Consider the following 15,400-nt stretch of genomic DNA (forward strand, 5'->3'; position numbering starts at 1 on the left):
CCCTTCGGAGCAAGCTCTCATCACCGGGAACGGCTCCGAAGGGGAAGTGGAGGGGGGCCCCTTGCACGGCGCGTTCAGGCACCTGCAAAACCTAGTGCTTTGCACCCCCTCTAGCTATGCTGCTGGTTAATATTAAGTGCTGCTCCTGACCCACATGTGTCACAGGCCTTGCTTCAGCCTAGAACAGGAACAGCAGCCAGAGTTAGGCAGGCATCTGCCTTCTGGAACTGCTAGCATCCTGCTCTTCAGCTGCTCAGCCGAGAAGGTGCAGGTTATTCCACCCCTTGCGCCCCAGTTGACAGGACCGCAGTTTCTTCAACCCTAGTGCAAGGGGCACCGAGGCTGCTAAATCAGCTTGTGGAGTTGCAAGCTCAGCATCTGTCTGCGCATGCAATTCGGTCTTGGTAATTAATTGATTTCTTGGACAGTGTACAGTATAAGCAATCCTTTAGCACAGCCATTTTCAACCGCTGTACCAGGGCACACTGGTGTGCCGCAGAAGGGCCACGGGTGTGTTGTGGGAGTTTGGAGCACAAACTCCCTTGAAAATTGCTGCAAAACGTCTTCTGGGTTCTGCGGCGTTGTCCAGATGGCGTGTGGGAGTGGTGGCTTACAGGGTGCCTGCAATCCTTGGTGTACCACCCCCCCATAGCTATGCTACTGTTCTGGGTGTGCTCAATTTCACAAGGTCTTGCTTGCCAGCCCACAATATTTCAGTCCCACATTTGCCACAGACATCAATTTAAACAGTAATAACCTCTTGCGTGCGCAGGGCTGTGAATGCCGGCGCCTATTTTGCCGCTTCCTTCCTGAGCTTTTGGAAATCTGTTATTTTCTGGGACAGTTCTCAAGCTGGCTTTATTCGGGACCCATTTGTTTTTCCGTCAGCAAGAGGCTTGATTGCCCCTTACGTGCCGCAGCGTGTAATCTCACAGCTGTCTCATTTATCAAATTGTTTTGCTTTTCTTTTTTCTTTGTGCCAAGAGTGCAAAGACAGTTTTTGTCTGACAAAAATTAAGTTAGCAGACTGCTTTGCTTCTGCATGAGAGAGGTAGGTCTACCAAAGAGAATCGCTGTGGCCTTTTCGTCACTGAGGCTGCGCCATGCTGGATTGGCAGGACGGGGCTCACAGGACTGAAGACCTGCGGACCTCCAGAGCCATGTGCAAAGTGCTCCCCCATGGTACGGTCCTACTCAGCTGCAGTACAGGCCTACCCGGGTATCCACAAATCTGGCATCTGTGGGTTTGGTTATTCGCGGTTCTTCAGATACTGGGGATGCACTTTAAAAACAAGGGGAAAGTAAAGAAAAAGTCAAAAATAGTTTTGCCTATTGCTGTGCCAGTGAAACCGCAATGCATTCTGGGGCAACCCTGGGCAAATGGTGGGGCCTCCCTGTGCCCAGGAAGAGGTTGCAGGGAGATCAGAAGACTGCCCAGAGCACTTAAAGCACAGCGGTTTTGCTGCACAGCAGTAGACAAAGCTGTTTTTTGATTTCTTCTTTACTGTCTTGGTGTTTTCAAAGTGCATCCACATGCCCGATCTCGTCTGATCTCAGAAGCTAAGCAGGGTCAGGCCTGGTTAGAACTTGGATGGGAGACCGCCTGGGAATACCAGGGGCTGTAGGCTTATACCATGATCTCGGAAGCTAAGCAGGGTCAGGCCTGGTTAGTACTTGGATGGGAGACCGCCTGGGAATACTGGGTGCTGTAGGCTTATACCATAGTCTTTCGAGACTGAAGGTTGCCAACCAACCAACCTGGTATCTATGGGGGGGGGGGGAGGATGGAAGTGGATAACAGTAGATACGGCATTTTCTACCCAATCAGCACCTTGACAAGAGTCTTCTAGTGGCCCCCCAGATATGCTGGGGGGGGGACTGCTCCCAGCCAACACTGCCACTCGCTCTGCAAGGAGCCTTGTGTTTTGCTGCCACCTGCCCTCTGTCTCTGGGCAGTGAATGGGGAGCTCTCACAGCACTTCACAGCAGTGCAGTGGCATGTGGTGGCATGCAGACACTGACCAGCAGACACTGATGCAACCTCAGCAACTGCCAATGAAGGGTGACCCCAGGGCTGCCCCCTTCCAGCACGGTGCTGAGAGGGTGGCAAAGATCCTGCCATTGATCCTGCTCCTCTGGTTGAAGTTTTGCACATATCCCCCCAGGCATGTCAGATTATAGCATCCTGGGGAAGCACTCAAGCAATCTCCATTGGTGTGACTGCAGCAGGTAGGCGGTGTGTGGAAAGAACAAAATAGATTGCCTTACTTCGGAGAGAGCCCTACATGAAGCTGCCCTCCCCTGCATCTGGCAGTCAGAGGCAGCCTGCCTCTAAAACCAAGAGCTTGCACGTACCTACTACTTGCACATACCTACTATGACTTGTAGCCCGTAATGAGCTTCTCCTCCAGAAATTTGTCCAATCCCCTCTTAAAGGCATCCAGGCAAGATGCCATCACTACTTCTTGTGGCAAAGAGTTCCACAAACTAATTACACGCTGGGTAAAGAAATATTTTCTTCTGTCTGTCCTAACTCTCCCAACACTCAACTTTCATGTTTGTCCCCTGGTTCTGGTGTTATGTGAGATTGTAAAGAGCTTCTCTCTATCCACTCTGTCCATCCCCTGCATGATTTTGTATGTCTCAATCATGTCCCCCCTCAGGCACCTCTTTTCTAGGCTGAAGAGGCCCAAACGCCGTAGCCTTTCCTCATGGGGAAGGTGCCATAGCCCAGTAATCATTTTGGATGTTCTCTTTTGCACCTTTTCCATCTCCACTATGTCCTTTTTGAGATGTGGCGACCAGAACTGGACACAATACCCCAGGTGTGGCCTTACCATCGATTTGTACAACGGCATTATAATATTAGCTGTCTTATGCTTAATGCCTTTCCTAATGATCCCAAGCATAGAATTGGCCTTCTTCACTGCCACCACACATTGGGTCGACACTTTCATCGAGCTTTCCACAAGGACCCCAAGATCTCTCTCCTGATCTATCTCAGACTGCTCAGAACCCATTAGCCTATCTGTAAAGTTTTGATTCTTTGCCCCAATGTGCATGACTTTACACTTACTTACATTGAAATGCATCTGCCATTCTGCTGCCCAGTCTGCCAGTTTGGAGAGATCCTTCTGGAGCTCTTCACAGTCTCTTCTAGTCTTCTCCACTCGGAAAAGCTTGGTGTCATCTGCAAACATGTCTGCCTTGCTACTTAGCCCTGCCTCCAGGTCATTTATGAACAGGTTGAAAAGTACAGGTCCCAGGACAGATCCTTGGGGCACTCCACTTTCCACCTCTCTCCATTGTGAAAATTGCCCATTGACACCCACTCTCTGCTTCCTGGTCTTCAACCAGTTCCTAATCCAGGAGAGGACCTGCCCTCTAATTCCCTGACTGTGGAGTTTTCTCAGCAGCCTTTGGTGAGGGACCGTGTCAAATGCCTTCTGAGAGTCCAGATATATAATATCCACAGGTTCTCCCGCATCACATGACTGTTGACCTTTTCAAAGAATTCTAAAAGGTTCGTGAGGTTCTTTTTGTTTTTGAAACACAAAAGTAGGGTTAAGACTGGGATGAGTGACTTAGCATACACAACATGGGGTTTGTTGCCCAGTTATGGTTTGTTTGTTGCCCAGTTATAGTAGGATGTAAATGAATGGGATATCAAAAAACAAAAAACCAGACATTCATGTCTAGGGATGCCAAAGACCAGGACACTTTTGACCACAACTACAATTGTCTAGGATGCAAATACCTCTGTACTCATTCTAACACTTCATTCTGCTGCTTGTGAAGACCAGACCTCAGAGAAACATCCAGTCTGCTGCCTCCTGAATGAAAGATTAGCATAAGCCTCCATTTTATAGGCCGCACAGATGGCTTCTGCCTCTATTCCATTCAGCTTTAGGCTCTAAGATTGTAAAGAAGACAGTAAAGACAGCCTCCTTCCTTATAATCCTGCCCGTGCTCTTAGATCATCTGGGGGGGGGGGCCCTTTTGACTGTGCCGCCACCAAGAGAGGTGAGAGGGGCAGCGGCCAGGAAAGGGCCTTCTCGGTGGTGGCCCCCGAACTCTGGAATACCCTTCCCTTAGAATTGAGAACTGCTCCCTCTTTGTTAATATTTCGGCGTAGACTGAAGACCTTTTTATTTCAAAAAGCTTTTAATTGCTGACAGGCTGGCTGGCTTTCTTTCTCTTTTTTCTTTTTTATGTTAGAATCCACGGGGCTTGTTTTAGATTTTTTAATTATGTGCATCTGTTTTAATTACTGTTTTTAATTGCTATTTTTGTATTTTTAATTGTTGTAAGCCGCCTTGTGTGCCCATGGGGCAAAAAGGCGGGATATAAATTAATAATAATAATAAAGGCCCAATTCTGGGTGACTGTAGGGTTGCTCTTGAGATGCTGTTATGGAAATGCAGGAGACGCTATTTGCGAATCTGAAGGTGACAGAGTTCCCTTTTCTGTATGTTCAAATAAAGTCACTCCTGAATCTTTGGGTAGGGCAGGACTGATCAATCAGCAGAATGCAGAAAGGAAATTTCTGGGTCACATTTTGTAGGGATCAACAAAACAAATGTTTTTCTTTTCGGTTCTGTAAAGTTTTAAATGCCCACCCTGGCTACAGTTCAACGCAAAAACATGCACATTTACCTGCCTACCCAGAGGTAAGTCCCACAGAATCCAATGGGGCTTACTTTCAAAGCAAACACAGGGATGCAGCCTCAAACCATGACAATCTATAATGCAGAAGTGTGCTTAACTCCTGGATTGGATTGGGGTTTCCATTTAAAAACCTATTTCCCCCGAAATATCTTTATAGACTACAAAAAAGGTTCTGTTTTGTTTTTTAAAAAAGGAATTTATTGTGGTTATTTACCCCTATTCCTGGATAAGTGTACAAATGTAAACTGTTATGCACCGATGCGTTTAGCGTCTAACGTACAATCTGTCCCCGGTTTAAAATAATAGCTGTCATTTTTAGCATACAGGAAGGTGAGAAAAATTTATTAAATCATATTCACAGAATATACATTCCCGTGCAAATAAGAGGTCACCAGCTCTAGGCTAGCGGTATAGACACAGCCCCGTTAGCTCTGCTTCTGCTCCGGAAGTGCATGCTGGAGTCTGCGGCGTCCTCTGCGTGGTCTTCACTTTTCTTTTCCTTTAAGCTGTTGATGAATCTCAGGGTGATTTCGTCCCATTCCTCGGGAAGAAGCATGAGCAAAAAGCCAAGGCAGATGATGATGTTTGCCCCCAGCCTCACGACACTGAAGATCACCTCATGTTTGAGCAGATCAACAGCTACGCAGAGAGGGAGGAAAAAGAGAGAGAGAGAGAGAGAGAGAGAGAGAGAGACGGGTTATATTCAGGGTAAGACCTGACGGTCTCACCTGCAGCCTGCCTGAAAACTCCCCTTATCCATTGGCTGAGCTGCCATCATCCTTGAATAGTGTTCCCAGGCATTCTGAGGGCTTAGGCAGGACCTGGTTAGAGATGTAAACGTTACTGAGCCATTGGGGAACAGTGGTCATGCTGCGATCCGTTTTGACATGCACGTTGGGGGAAGAATACCAGGCAAATCTCTAACAAAAACCCTTGACTTCCGACGGGCAGACTTCCCCCAAATGAGGAGGCTGGTTAGAAGGAGGTTGAAAGGGAGGGTAAAAAGAGTCCAATCTCTCCAGAGTGCATGGAGGCTGCTTAAAACAACAGTAATAGAGGCCCAGCAGAGGTGTATACCGCAAAAAGAAGGGTTCCACTAAATCCAGGAGGGTGCCCGCATGGCTAACCAGCCAAGTTAGAGAGGCTGTGAAGGGCAAGGAAGCTTCCTTCCGTAAATGGAAGCCACTGTGAGATACAGGAAGCTGGACTAGATGGGCCTATGGCCTGATCCAGTGGGGCTGTTCTTATGTTCTTATGCTGCCAGCAGTGAAATATTAGCCAAAAGCTCCCTATCTGTGAGGTAAGGAAAGGGCAGTGTGGCTGGGGTAGGGGAGCTCTCATACAGGGCCCACGGACAGGAGGGCTTGTATTTTGTATATAGGTGAAGGAGTTTTGAAGCAGGGCTGACCCCAGGAGTGGAAGGACCCAACGCAGGGCATTTGTGTGCTCCCCAAGCCCTTTGGACCCCCCACTCATCAAGCAGCCATGGCAACTGCAGCCATGGTGAGACTAGTGCTGGAGGTGCTGCATGTAAAGTGCGGCACACAAAAATAGTTGGCGGTGACACGATGACCTCTCTGCCAACTGGGCAGGGGGAGGTGGGAGGGTCAATACAGTGCTCCACTTGCCATGCCTTGGCATGGACAATTCCATTGGGGCGGCAGTGCCATGGGCCCTCTTTGATTTGGTCGAATTGGCCAAATCTCCCTAAGGCTGGCCCTGCTTTGTAGACTGGGGGCCACAGAGCCAAGGGGGACAGCAAGAATAGGCACATTTCTGAAGCTGATTTGAACAAAGCTGGGCTGTCGTCACTAGCAGAAGTTCTGTGTGCCCCAAATAAGCTGGCATTGGCAGGACCAGATTTATCCGAAAACATGTTTCAACTCCTGCCAAAGCTATCCTTGCCTTTCAGCCCCTTCCCAAAGAGACCTGGTGGTTTCACTTCCATTTAACTCCTGCATTCATTCACACTCCAGGGCTTCATTCAGACTGCTACAGGATTTGAAAATTCCAGGAGATCTTTCAAAGTGACAGAGAGGGGACGTGAGTTAGCCTGGAGTCACGGCTGCAAATATTAATACCTTCACTGAATTTTTTTTTTTAAACCTTAGAAGTGCATCATTTATACCTGCGTTGCCAGGAACACTGAGCACAGTCCCGATCGAGATTAAGATGGGGTAGGTCAGCACCACTCCTACATTCACCAGAATGTTGAAAGCTACAAAAAAGAAAGAGCAGAGCATGAGCAACGAGGGCCATGTGCCTATGCTCTCAGAGTCAGAACCTACAAGGAGACATCTTGGGTCGCTTCAACTGAAGCTTCAAGAAATTCACAAAGGCTAGGAGCCAGACAGGAGGAGAATGAAGCCAGCGCCAGCCTACCATCGACTTCCCTGGGGCAAATGCCCCAGGCACTGGCCACTAGGACCTGCGGAAGCCTCTGTGAGGCTCCCAGTGGGGGTGGAAACTGTGCTTCCGGTTTGCCAGAAGCACAGCTTATAATGCCAGGGAACCTCACAGAGGTTTCTGCAGTGTGGGTTGCGGTCATGCGAGGCTCCGTGAGCCTCTGGTGAGTGGGGGGGGCGGATATCTGCATGGGGGGAGCGATAGCCCATGGGGGGGCACCATCATGGAGCTTTGCCCTGAGCATGGGGTTGCAGAGGTCCGTGGCTGGCTTGAAGCCTGCCGGGAGGGTCAAGATGAACTGAAATTACACAAAGGAAGGATAGAGATAGATGCTGTATCTCTGTCTCTAGATGGATAGAGAGATGCTCTTTTCCCTCTCACATAACGCCAGAACCAGGGGACATCCACTAAAATGAGTGTTGGGAGAGTTAGAATAGACAAGAGAAAATATTTCTTTACTCAGTGTGTAGTTAATCTGTCGAACTCTTTGCCACAGGATGTGGTGATGGCATCAGGCCTAGATGCATTTAAAAGGGGATTGGACAAATTTCCGGAGGAAAAATCCATCAAGGGTTATAAGCCATGATGTGTGTGTGCAACCTCCTGATTTCAGAAATGGGCTATGTCAGATGCAAGGGAGGGCACCAGGATGCAGGTCTCTTGTTATCTGGTGTGCTCCCTGGGGCATTTGGTGGGCCGCTGTGAGATACAGGAAGCTGGACTAGATGGGCCTGTGGCCTGATCCAGTGGGGCTGTTCTTATGTTCTTAACTACAATTCCCAGGAAGCCTTGCAGGTCTCTTGTTATCTGGTGTGCTCCCTGGGACATTTGGTGGGCCGCTGTGAGATACAGGAAGCTGGACTAGATGGGCCTATGGCCTGATCCAGTGAGGCTGTTCTTATGTTCTTAACTACAATTCCCAGGAAGCCTTGCAGGTCTCTTGTTATCTGGTGTGCTCCCTGGGGCATTTGATGGGCCGCTGTGAGATACAGGAAGCTGGACTAGATGGGCCTATGGCCTGCTCCAGTGGGGCTCTTCTTATGTTCTTATTCCTTCTTTGTGCGGTTTATTTACGTAAATGAATGAAGAGAAGGGGTCTTGCAGTAGCTCACTGCTGCCCACATTCCCCTTGCTCTTCCTCCCACTGGAAGGAGGTGGCCACAGACTCAGGGTGAAGGGCAACCTCAAAACCCCACTCCTCCCATCAGCCACCCTGATGCAAATCACATTATGGCCTGGCCAGTCCTGTCAGCGATCTAGACCTGCTAAGCTCCAGTAATGCTGCTGGGTTATGTGCCTTTAGGCGCGCTGTCCTTCTGGAGAGATGCTACAACTCACTTTGCCTACAGCAGGTCTGGCATCCAAAGGGTCACAGAACCAGTGCTGGAAAAGGCTCCTCTGCCTGAGATCTTGGAGAGCTGCTGCCAGTCCGGGTAGGGAGCACTGGGCTAGGGGGACCAGCGATCTAACTCAGAAGAATGCCTGCCTTCCCTTTCCTCTACGTTTCCCTTGTATCTGTCTAGAACAATGATTTGTAGTTCATGAACAGCTGCCCTAAAAATAGAACCACAGAACTCAGATGAGTCTTTTGGAAGCCAGAAGGGACATCACAAGAGGTGAAGACAATAGAGAAGACCTTACAGGTCAGTGGACTGTGAGAATAAAACGTTGAAAATTGATGCTGTAGATTGTAAACCCCACAGGGTCAGGACCTGTCCTCTCATTTGGTATACAGTGCCGTGTACACTGACGGACAGTACCATATAAATAATTGACCGAACAAAGAATCACTTGTTGGCAACCTTCAGTCTCGAAAGACTCTGGTATCGCACTCTGAATGGTGGTTCTGGCACAGCGTCTAGTGTGGCTGAAAAGGCCAATTCGGGAGTGACAATCCCTTCCACACCAGGAGCAAGTGCAGTCTGTCCCTGGTCTGTCTCCCTGGCTATGGGCCTTCCTTCTTTGCCTCTTTGCCTCAGACTGTTGGCCAAGTGTCTCTTCAAACTGGGAGAGGCCATGCTGCACAGCCTGCCTCCAAGCGGGCTGCTCAGAGGCCAAGGTTTCCCACTTGTTGAGGTCCATCCCCAAGGCCTTCAGATCCCTCTTGCAGATGTCCTTGTATCGCAGCTGTGGTCTACCTGTAGGGCGCTTTCCTTGCACGAGTTCTCCATAGAGGAGATCCTTTGGGATCTGAACATTGCCCATTCTCACAACATGACCAAGCAAACGTGGGCATCTCAGCAGTGCATACATGCTAGGGATTCCAGCTCATTCCAGGATTGTGTTGTTTGGAACTTTGTCCTGCCAGGTGATACTGACGTTGCGTCGGAGGCAGTGCATGTGGAAAGCATTCAATTTCCTCTCCTGTTGCGAGCAAAGAGTCCATGACTCGCTGCAGTACAGAAGTGTACTCAGGACGTAAGCTCTGTAGACCTGGATCTTGGTATGTTCCGTCAGCTTCTTGTTGGACCAGACTCTCTTTGCGAGTCTGGAAAACGTGGTAGCTGCTTTACCGATGCACTTGTTTAGCTCGGTATCGAGAGAAAGAGTGTCGGAGATCGCTGAGCCAAGGTACACAAAGTCATGGACAACCTCCAGTTCATGCACAGAGATTGTAATGCAGGAAGGTGAGTCCACATCCTGAACCATGACCTGTGTTTTCTTCAGGCTGATCGTCAGTCCAAAATCTTGGCAGGCCTTGCTAAAACAGCTCATGAGCTGCTGGAGATCTTTGGCAGAGTGGGTAGTGACAGCTGCATCGTCGGCAAAGAGGAAGTCACACAGACATTTCAGCTGGACTTTGGACTTTGCTCTCAGTCTGGAGACGTTGAAGAGCTTTCCATCTGATCTGGTCCGGAGATAGATGCCTTTTGTTGCCGTTCCAAAGGGCTGCTTCAGCAGGACAGCGAAGAAAATCCCAAACAAGGTCAGCACGAGAACACAGCCCTGCTTCACTCCGCTTCAGATGTCAAAGGGGTCTGATATGGAGCCATCAAAGACTACAGTGCCCTTCATGTCCTCGTGGAAAGACCTGATGATGCTGAGGAGCCTGGGTGGACATCCGATCTTGGGGAGAATCTTGAAGAGGCCGTCCCTGCTGACCAGGTCGAAAGCCTTTGTGAGATCTATGAAGGCTATAAAGAGTGGCTGTCGTTGTTCTTTGCATTTCTCCTGCAGCTGTCTAAGGGAGAATACCATATCAGTGGTGGACCTGTTGGCTGCGATTCTGGGTAGATAGACCTATGGCCTGATCCAGTGGGGCTGTTCTTATGTTCTTAAGTACCTGGAGCCTCTTTAGTGCAACTCGGGCAAACAGCTTTCCTACAACGCTAAGGAGAGAGATGCCGCGGTAGTTATTGTAGTCACCTCTGTCGCCTTTGTTCTTGTACAGCATGATGATGTTTGCATCCCTCATGTCCTGTGGTACTCCACCTTCTCTCCAGCAGAGGCAGAGGATTTCATGCAGCTCAGTGGCGATGATCTCTTTGATCATCAAAGAATAGCAATAACAATAGACATGGTTTTAATGGGAACATAATTGCATGTGATATTTGGAAATTGTAATTTAAAAAAAGACAATGTGGAATTATTATATCACTGTTTTTCCTCTTGAATTTCTCTCCATGAGAACTGCACAAAAATTGATCTATCAAGGAAAGTTGCTTTTCACACAATGGTCAGCAGAGTTTCTTTTAGGCTGGAGCCAGAAACCCCACTCCCAAAATATAAACTCGGAGAGTCCTTTGCATATTGAAACCCTTCCCGGACACATACCTAGCCAAAGGCCTGCGATTCCACACAGGTAGCCCCAGGGCACTGCTGAAAGGGGGGACCAGCATTCCACCTTTGTAAAATGCAGGATGACGGGGATAAAGGAGAGGAAGATCAAGTTGAAGAAGCCAAGCGTTGAAATGACATGGGCAGCCTCCCCAAAGTTGGCACTTCCAAGGAACATCTTAAACAAGACCTGCAGTTGTGGGAGAGGAAAAGGAAAGGAAAACAGTTGAGGACTGTTGACAAAGAACAGACATTGAAGTGCATTTCATGACATTCCCACAGCCCCAAACCACATCCTGGCAGCTGACTCCTGGAGCGTACAAGGGTGTAAGTCTGGTTTGCCACTGGCACAAGGAAGCAGCTTGCTAATCCAGGGAGCTAGTCCTATGGCCAACATCTGGATGGCAGTAAGAACATAAGAACATAAGAACAGCCCCACTGGATCAGGCCATAGGCCCATCTAGTCCAGCTTCCTGTATCTCACAGCGGCCCACCAAATGCCCCAGGGAGCACACCAGATAACAAGAGACCTCATCCTGGTGCCCTCCCTTGCATCTGGCCTTCTGACATAGCCCATTTCTAAAATCAGGAGGTTGCGCATACACATCATGGCTTGTACCCCGTAATGGATTTTTCCTCCAGAAACTTCTCCAATCCCCTTTTAAAGGCATCCAGGCCAGATGCCGTCACCACATCCTGTGGCAAGGAGTTCCACAGACCAACCACACGCTGAATAAAGAAATATTTTCTCTTGTCTGTTCCTGCCTTATGGTCCACTGTGTCTGAATTATATAGGACAATCTTCGTAGACTTACATGCAGAGAATTCTGATTTGGGGCTGCGTGTTCCAGAAATCTTTCCAGACTTGATGATTTTATCATTATTATTTATAAGAACACAAGAAGAGCCCTGCTGGATCAGGTCAAAAGCCCATCTAGTCCAGCTTCCTGCACCTCACAGTGGCCCACCAGATGCCTCAGGGAGCACTCAAGACAACATAAGACCTGCACCCTGGTGCCCTCCCTGACATCTGGCATTCTGAGGTAATTCAGCATTTATATAGCTCTTTCCGATTGTGCAAAGCACTCGTATTAACTTGATGATGTCCATACAACAGTCCTGTAAATAAGTATTATTATCCCCATATTACAGATGGAAAAGACTGAGGCTGAGACAGACTGGCTTGCCTGAGACCACCTAAACAAGAATCAAAGTGGTCGCTTCCGTTTCCATTACCAAGTGGCCTCAGAGAATGTCAACACACCCTAATGCCCTGATCCAAATTTTCCCTTTAGCTTTCGGCAGCTGCAGAGGAAGAAAGTTAAGTCTTGTTTGGGACAAGTAAAGTTCCCACACCACATGATAAATGTATGAAGACCGCTCAATTTTCCATAAAGCGGGAGAGAAAATGTTTACAGAAGCCCCTGAATCTCCCTCCAAGTCATCCAAAAGTTATTGGCAAAATTTTTTTTGACCTGGGCAATATAACATTATTTCAGTTCAATACATCAGTTGTGCACCTCTGGCAGCTTCCTACCTCAAGGATTGACTACTGTGGCAGGCTCTTTGTGGAGCTGTCCTTGAAGATTATTCCAAAGCTTTAGCAGATACAGATTCTGGCTGGAGTTGGGAGAGAAGCCCATAAATGGCCAGTCTCAAAGCAGTCACTGGTCACCTGTTCACTTCCAAGTGCAAGTTTAAAAGCTGGTAAGTACGGCAATCTAAGCAGCTCAGTTTCCATACTTTAAAGAGCACCTCTTTCTGATTCCTAACCTTTAAGATAAAGAGTTCCCATCTGTTCTAGGAGTCCCTTGGGAACCTTGTTGGGACACCAAAGAGACTGGAACCCCTAGCCACCTTGAAGGACTGCCCTTGCACCCAGAGAAATATGCTTCTATATGAGAATGTTCTCTCTCACTGGGGCAGACATCAGCTTACAGTCGTACATCGCAAGCCTCGCTCAAGACACATCAATAACATCCCCCAGCAGAAAATGGGGAAACTCGTAGATGTTAATCTCACTGCTGTGGAATAATAGAGTTTTCATTAAGACTTGATAAAGGGAAAATAAGCCGAATCCTTGGTGCTCACAAAGTAATTATCTCTGTTGTAACTTTCTCCCAATGCACCTGGCTCCGAATGTAAATCAGGCAACCAGAGAGAGGAGGGTCGGCATTTCTAAATCAATCTTGTTTGGCGCTTGTGCGCGTGTGTTTTAATGTGGGAAGACGGCAAGGTGCCGCAATGACCTACCTTATACAGTGCAGAGGTTGATGCGGATCCAACAGCGTACGCAACGCCGGTAATTGAATCGCCATGGAAACCATCTGCATATGCCATCATGACAATTCCGGTGATGGCCATTATTGCGGCGACTATCTGCGTAATCCGAAAGCAAAGAAATTTAAAGCAACTTGATTATCTGGAAAGAGATGAGACGAGGTGACTGTGTGTGTATCAAGATGCTTTTCCTTTTAGGTTTAATCTTCCCAAGTACCCCGTTAAACAGGTGATTAAGATAGCGGATGGGAGCATCACGCTGTGATGGAAGTGAAGACTTCCTATTTGCTTCTGGATCCAGGATAAGCAGCCTTGAATCCACAAAGCCCTACATGGTCTTGTCACCCCTTCGCTCTCGAATGGAATATCCCAGTACATTCTTGCTGTTGCTCCTCCAGCTTTTCTACCCTCAGCCACCTGGAGCTTTCTTACTCCATCAAGTCGCTCCAAACTTCCCCCATTGGTGTCTCTTATGCATTGAACAACCTCCATGGTGCCACCCTCCTTACTTCCTTCAAACTCCATCTCAAACCTGCCTTTTCCCATGAGTTTTCACACAACTCTTCAGCCCCCATACTCTACTGCAGCAATGTCCAACCAGTGTGCCATGGCACATTGGTGTGCAGAGAATCGTCAGAAGGTGTGCTGCGGAAGTTTGGGGGAGGGTCATTTATTAGTATGGCCACTGGGGGATGTGATCCCCCCCTCCGGCAGTGCAGTGTGCCTTGACCAAAAACTGATAACGTGAGCTCAATGGCATAGCTAGAGGGGGTGCAAAGCACTAAGTTTGCAGATGCCTGAATGTGCCATGCAAGCGGCCCCACTCCCTCCCCTTCAGAGCCATTCTGGGCGGGGGGAGCCAATGGAGGCCAATGCCTGGCTCCAAAGGGGCAGGGGGGTGCAAAGCATTAAGTTTTGCAGGTGACTGGACGAGCTTGCACAACTTGTCCAGTTACCTGCAAAACTTAGTGCTTTGTAGCCCCCCTAGCTATGCCACTGTGTGAGCTGACAATTTCAGCACCTTGTTAGTGTGCCATGAGATAAAAAAAAAAAAAGGTTGAAAATCACTGCTCTGCTGAGTCACTAAGGCCACAATTCTAACCTCCAGTTAAAGTCACTGGCACAAGTCACTTGCGCTGACCCATAAGGCATGTTTGCGCCAACTCAAGAGTAGAGGCCAGCACAAGAAGTTGTGCTTACCTCCCCGTGCTGGATCCAGGCCCAGTGTGGTAAGTCGGGGGGGGGCATGGGGAGGACGGGGAGGAGGCGTTTTGGGGTGGGGGAGGGCGGGTGGTGGGTGTTCCCAGGGGCAGAAGGGTGAAAAGTGGGAGGCGGGGCCAGGATCCAGCAGTTATGCCGGATCCTGACCCCGTTCCTGGGTGGCATGGAGTGGTCCCTGGCCACTCCATTCTGCTCAGATCTGCACCACCTCTTCAGGTGGCACACATCAGAATAGACCCACTGGGGCCAGTGCAGCGTGACACAGGATACGTTTCCCCCTTGCCTCAGGTTGCGCCACTTCTGGCCCCAAACTTGCACCAGATTCAGCACAAGCCCGCTGGCCTGCCTGCTCAGCACAATTTCAACTGGGAAGAAGATATTCACTTGCTTACACTGTTCACTACAAAGCTAACAAGAAGTCTGTGAACATGACATACATGCTTTTGAGCATCATGATGTTCTCCAAAATCCTGAATAGTGAGTGGGAAGTCAGTAGAGTAGCCAGAGGGGTGCAAAGCACTAAGTTTTGCAGACGCCTGAACGGCCCGTGCAAGCGGCCCCTCCCACTCTGCTTCGGAGCGAGGCATTCATCTCAGTTTTGCTCTTGCCGCCAGGAATGGCTCTGAAGAGGAGGGGCCCCTTGCATGGCATATTCAGGCAACTGCAAAACTTAGTGCTTTGCACCCCCTTTAGCTACGCTACTATGTGAAGTGAAAAGAAGAATTCAAGAAGACTGCTGGGGTCTTACCCTGACACCCATGAACCTGTCTTTCAACACAATCCAGGAGAGCAGGAAGACAAAGGCCTTGTTACAACAGAAGAGGGCTGAGACATCTGTGGCTGTCAGCTTCTTCAAAGCCAGCAGGTAAAGGTAATTAGTCAAAGTCCAGAGAATAGAAAAGGGAGCTGTCCTTTTAAGGAAGAGTTTCAGTGTCAGGCCGTCTTCACCAAAGATCCGGCTGCATTCCCTGCAGAAAGGAAAGATTTTGAAAAATCAGGGTGAGGACCGACATAAAAGTCTCAGGACAGGGTGTGACAGAATTTTGGG

At 48.8% G+C, this 15,400-nt stretch overlaps 1 protein-coding gene across 2 annotated transcripts in view; it reads right to left on the bottom strand.

Moving 5' to 3' along the window:
- Positions 1–5,065: 5,065 nt before the first annotated feature.
- Positions 5,066–15,400, bottom strand: part of SLC35F4 (solute carrier family 35 member F4) — a 123,895-nt gene continuing 113,560 nt past the window's right edge. For both annotated transcript variants that reach the window (XM_066623013.1, XM_066622714.1), the window contains exons 4-8: positions 15,101–15,320; positions 13,105–13,230; positions 10,849–11,041; positions 6,797–6,886; positions 5,066–5,307 (exon numbers count right to left, since the gene is read on the bottom strand). In XM_066623013.1, the coding sequence (XP_066479110.1) occupies positions 5,066–5,307; positions 6,797–6,886; positions 10,849–11,041; positions 13,105–13,230; positions 15,101–15,320 (871 nt within the window). The remainder of the gene's footprint in view (positions 5,308–6,796; positions 6,887–10,848; positions 11,042–13,104; positions 13,231–15,100; positions 15,321–15,400) is intronic.

This window comes from Tiliqua scincoides, chromosome 1, assembly GCF_035046505.1.
Source record: "Tiliqua scincoides isolate rTilSci1 chromosome 1, rTilSci1.hap2, whole genome shotgun sequence".
Classification (NCBI taxonomy): domain Eukaryota; kingdom Metazoa; phylum Chordata; class Lepidosauria; order Squamata; family Scincidae; genus Tiliqua; species Tiliqua scincoides.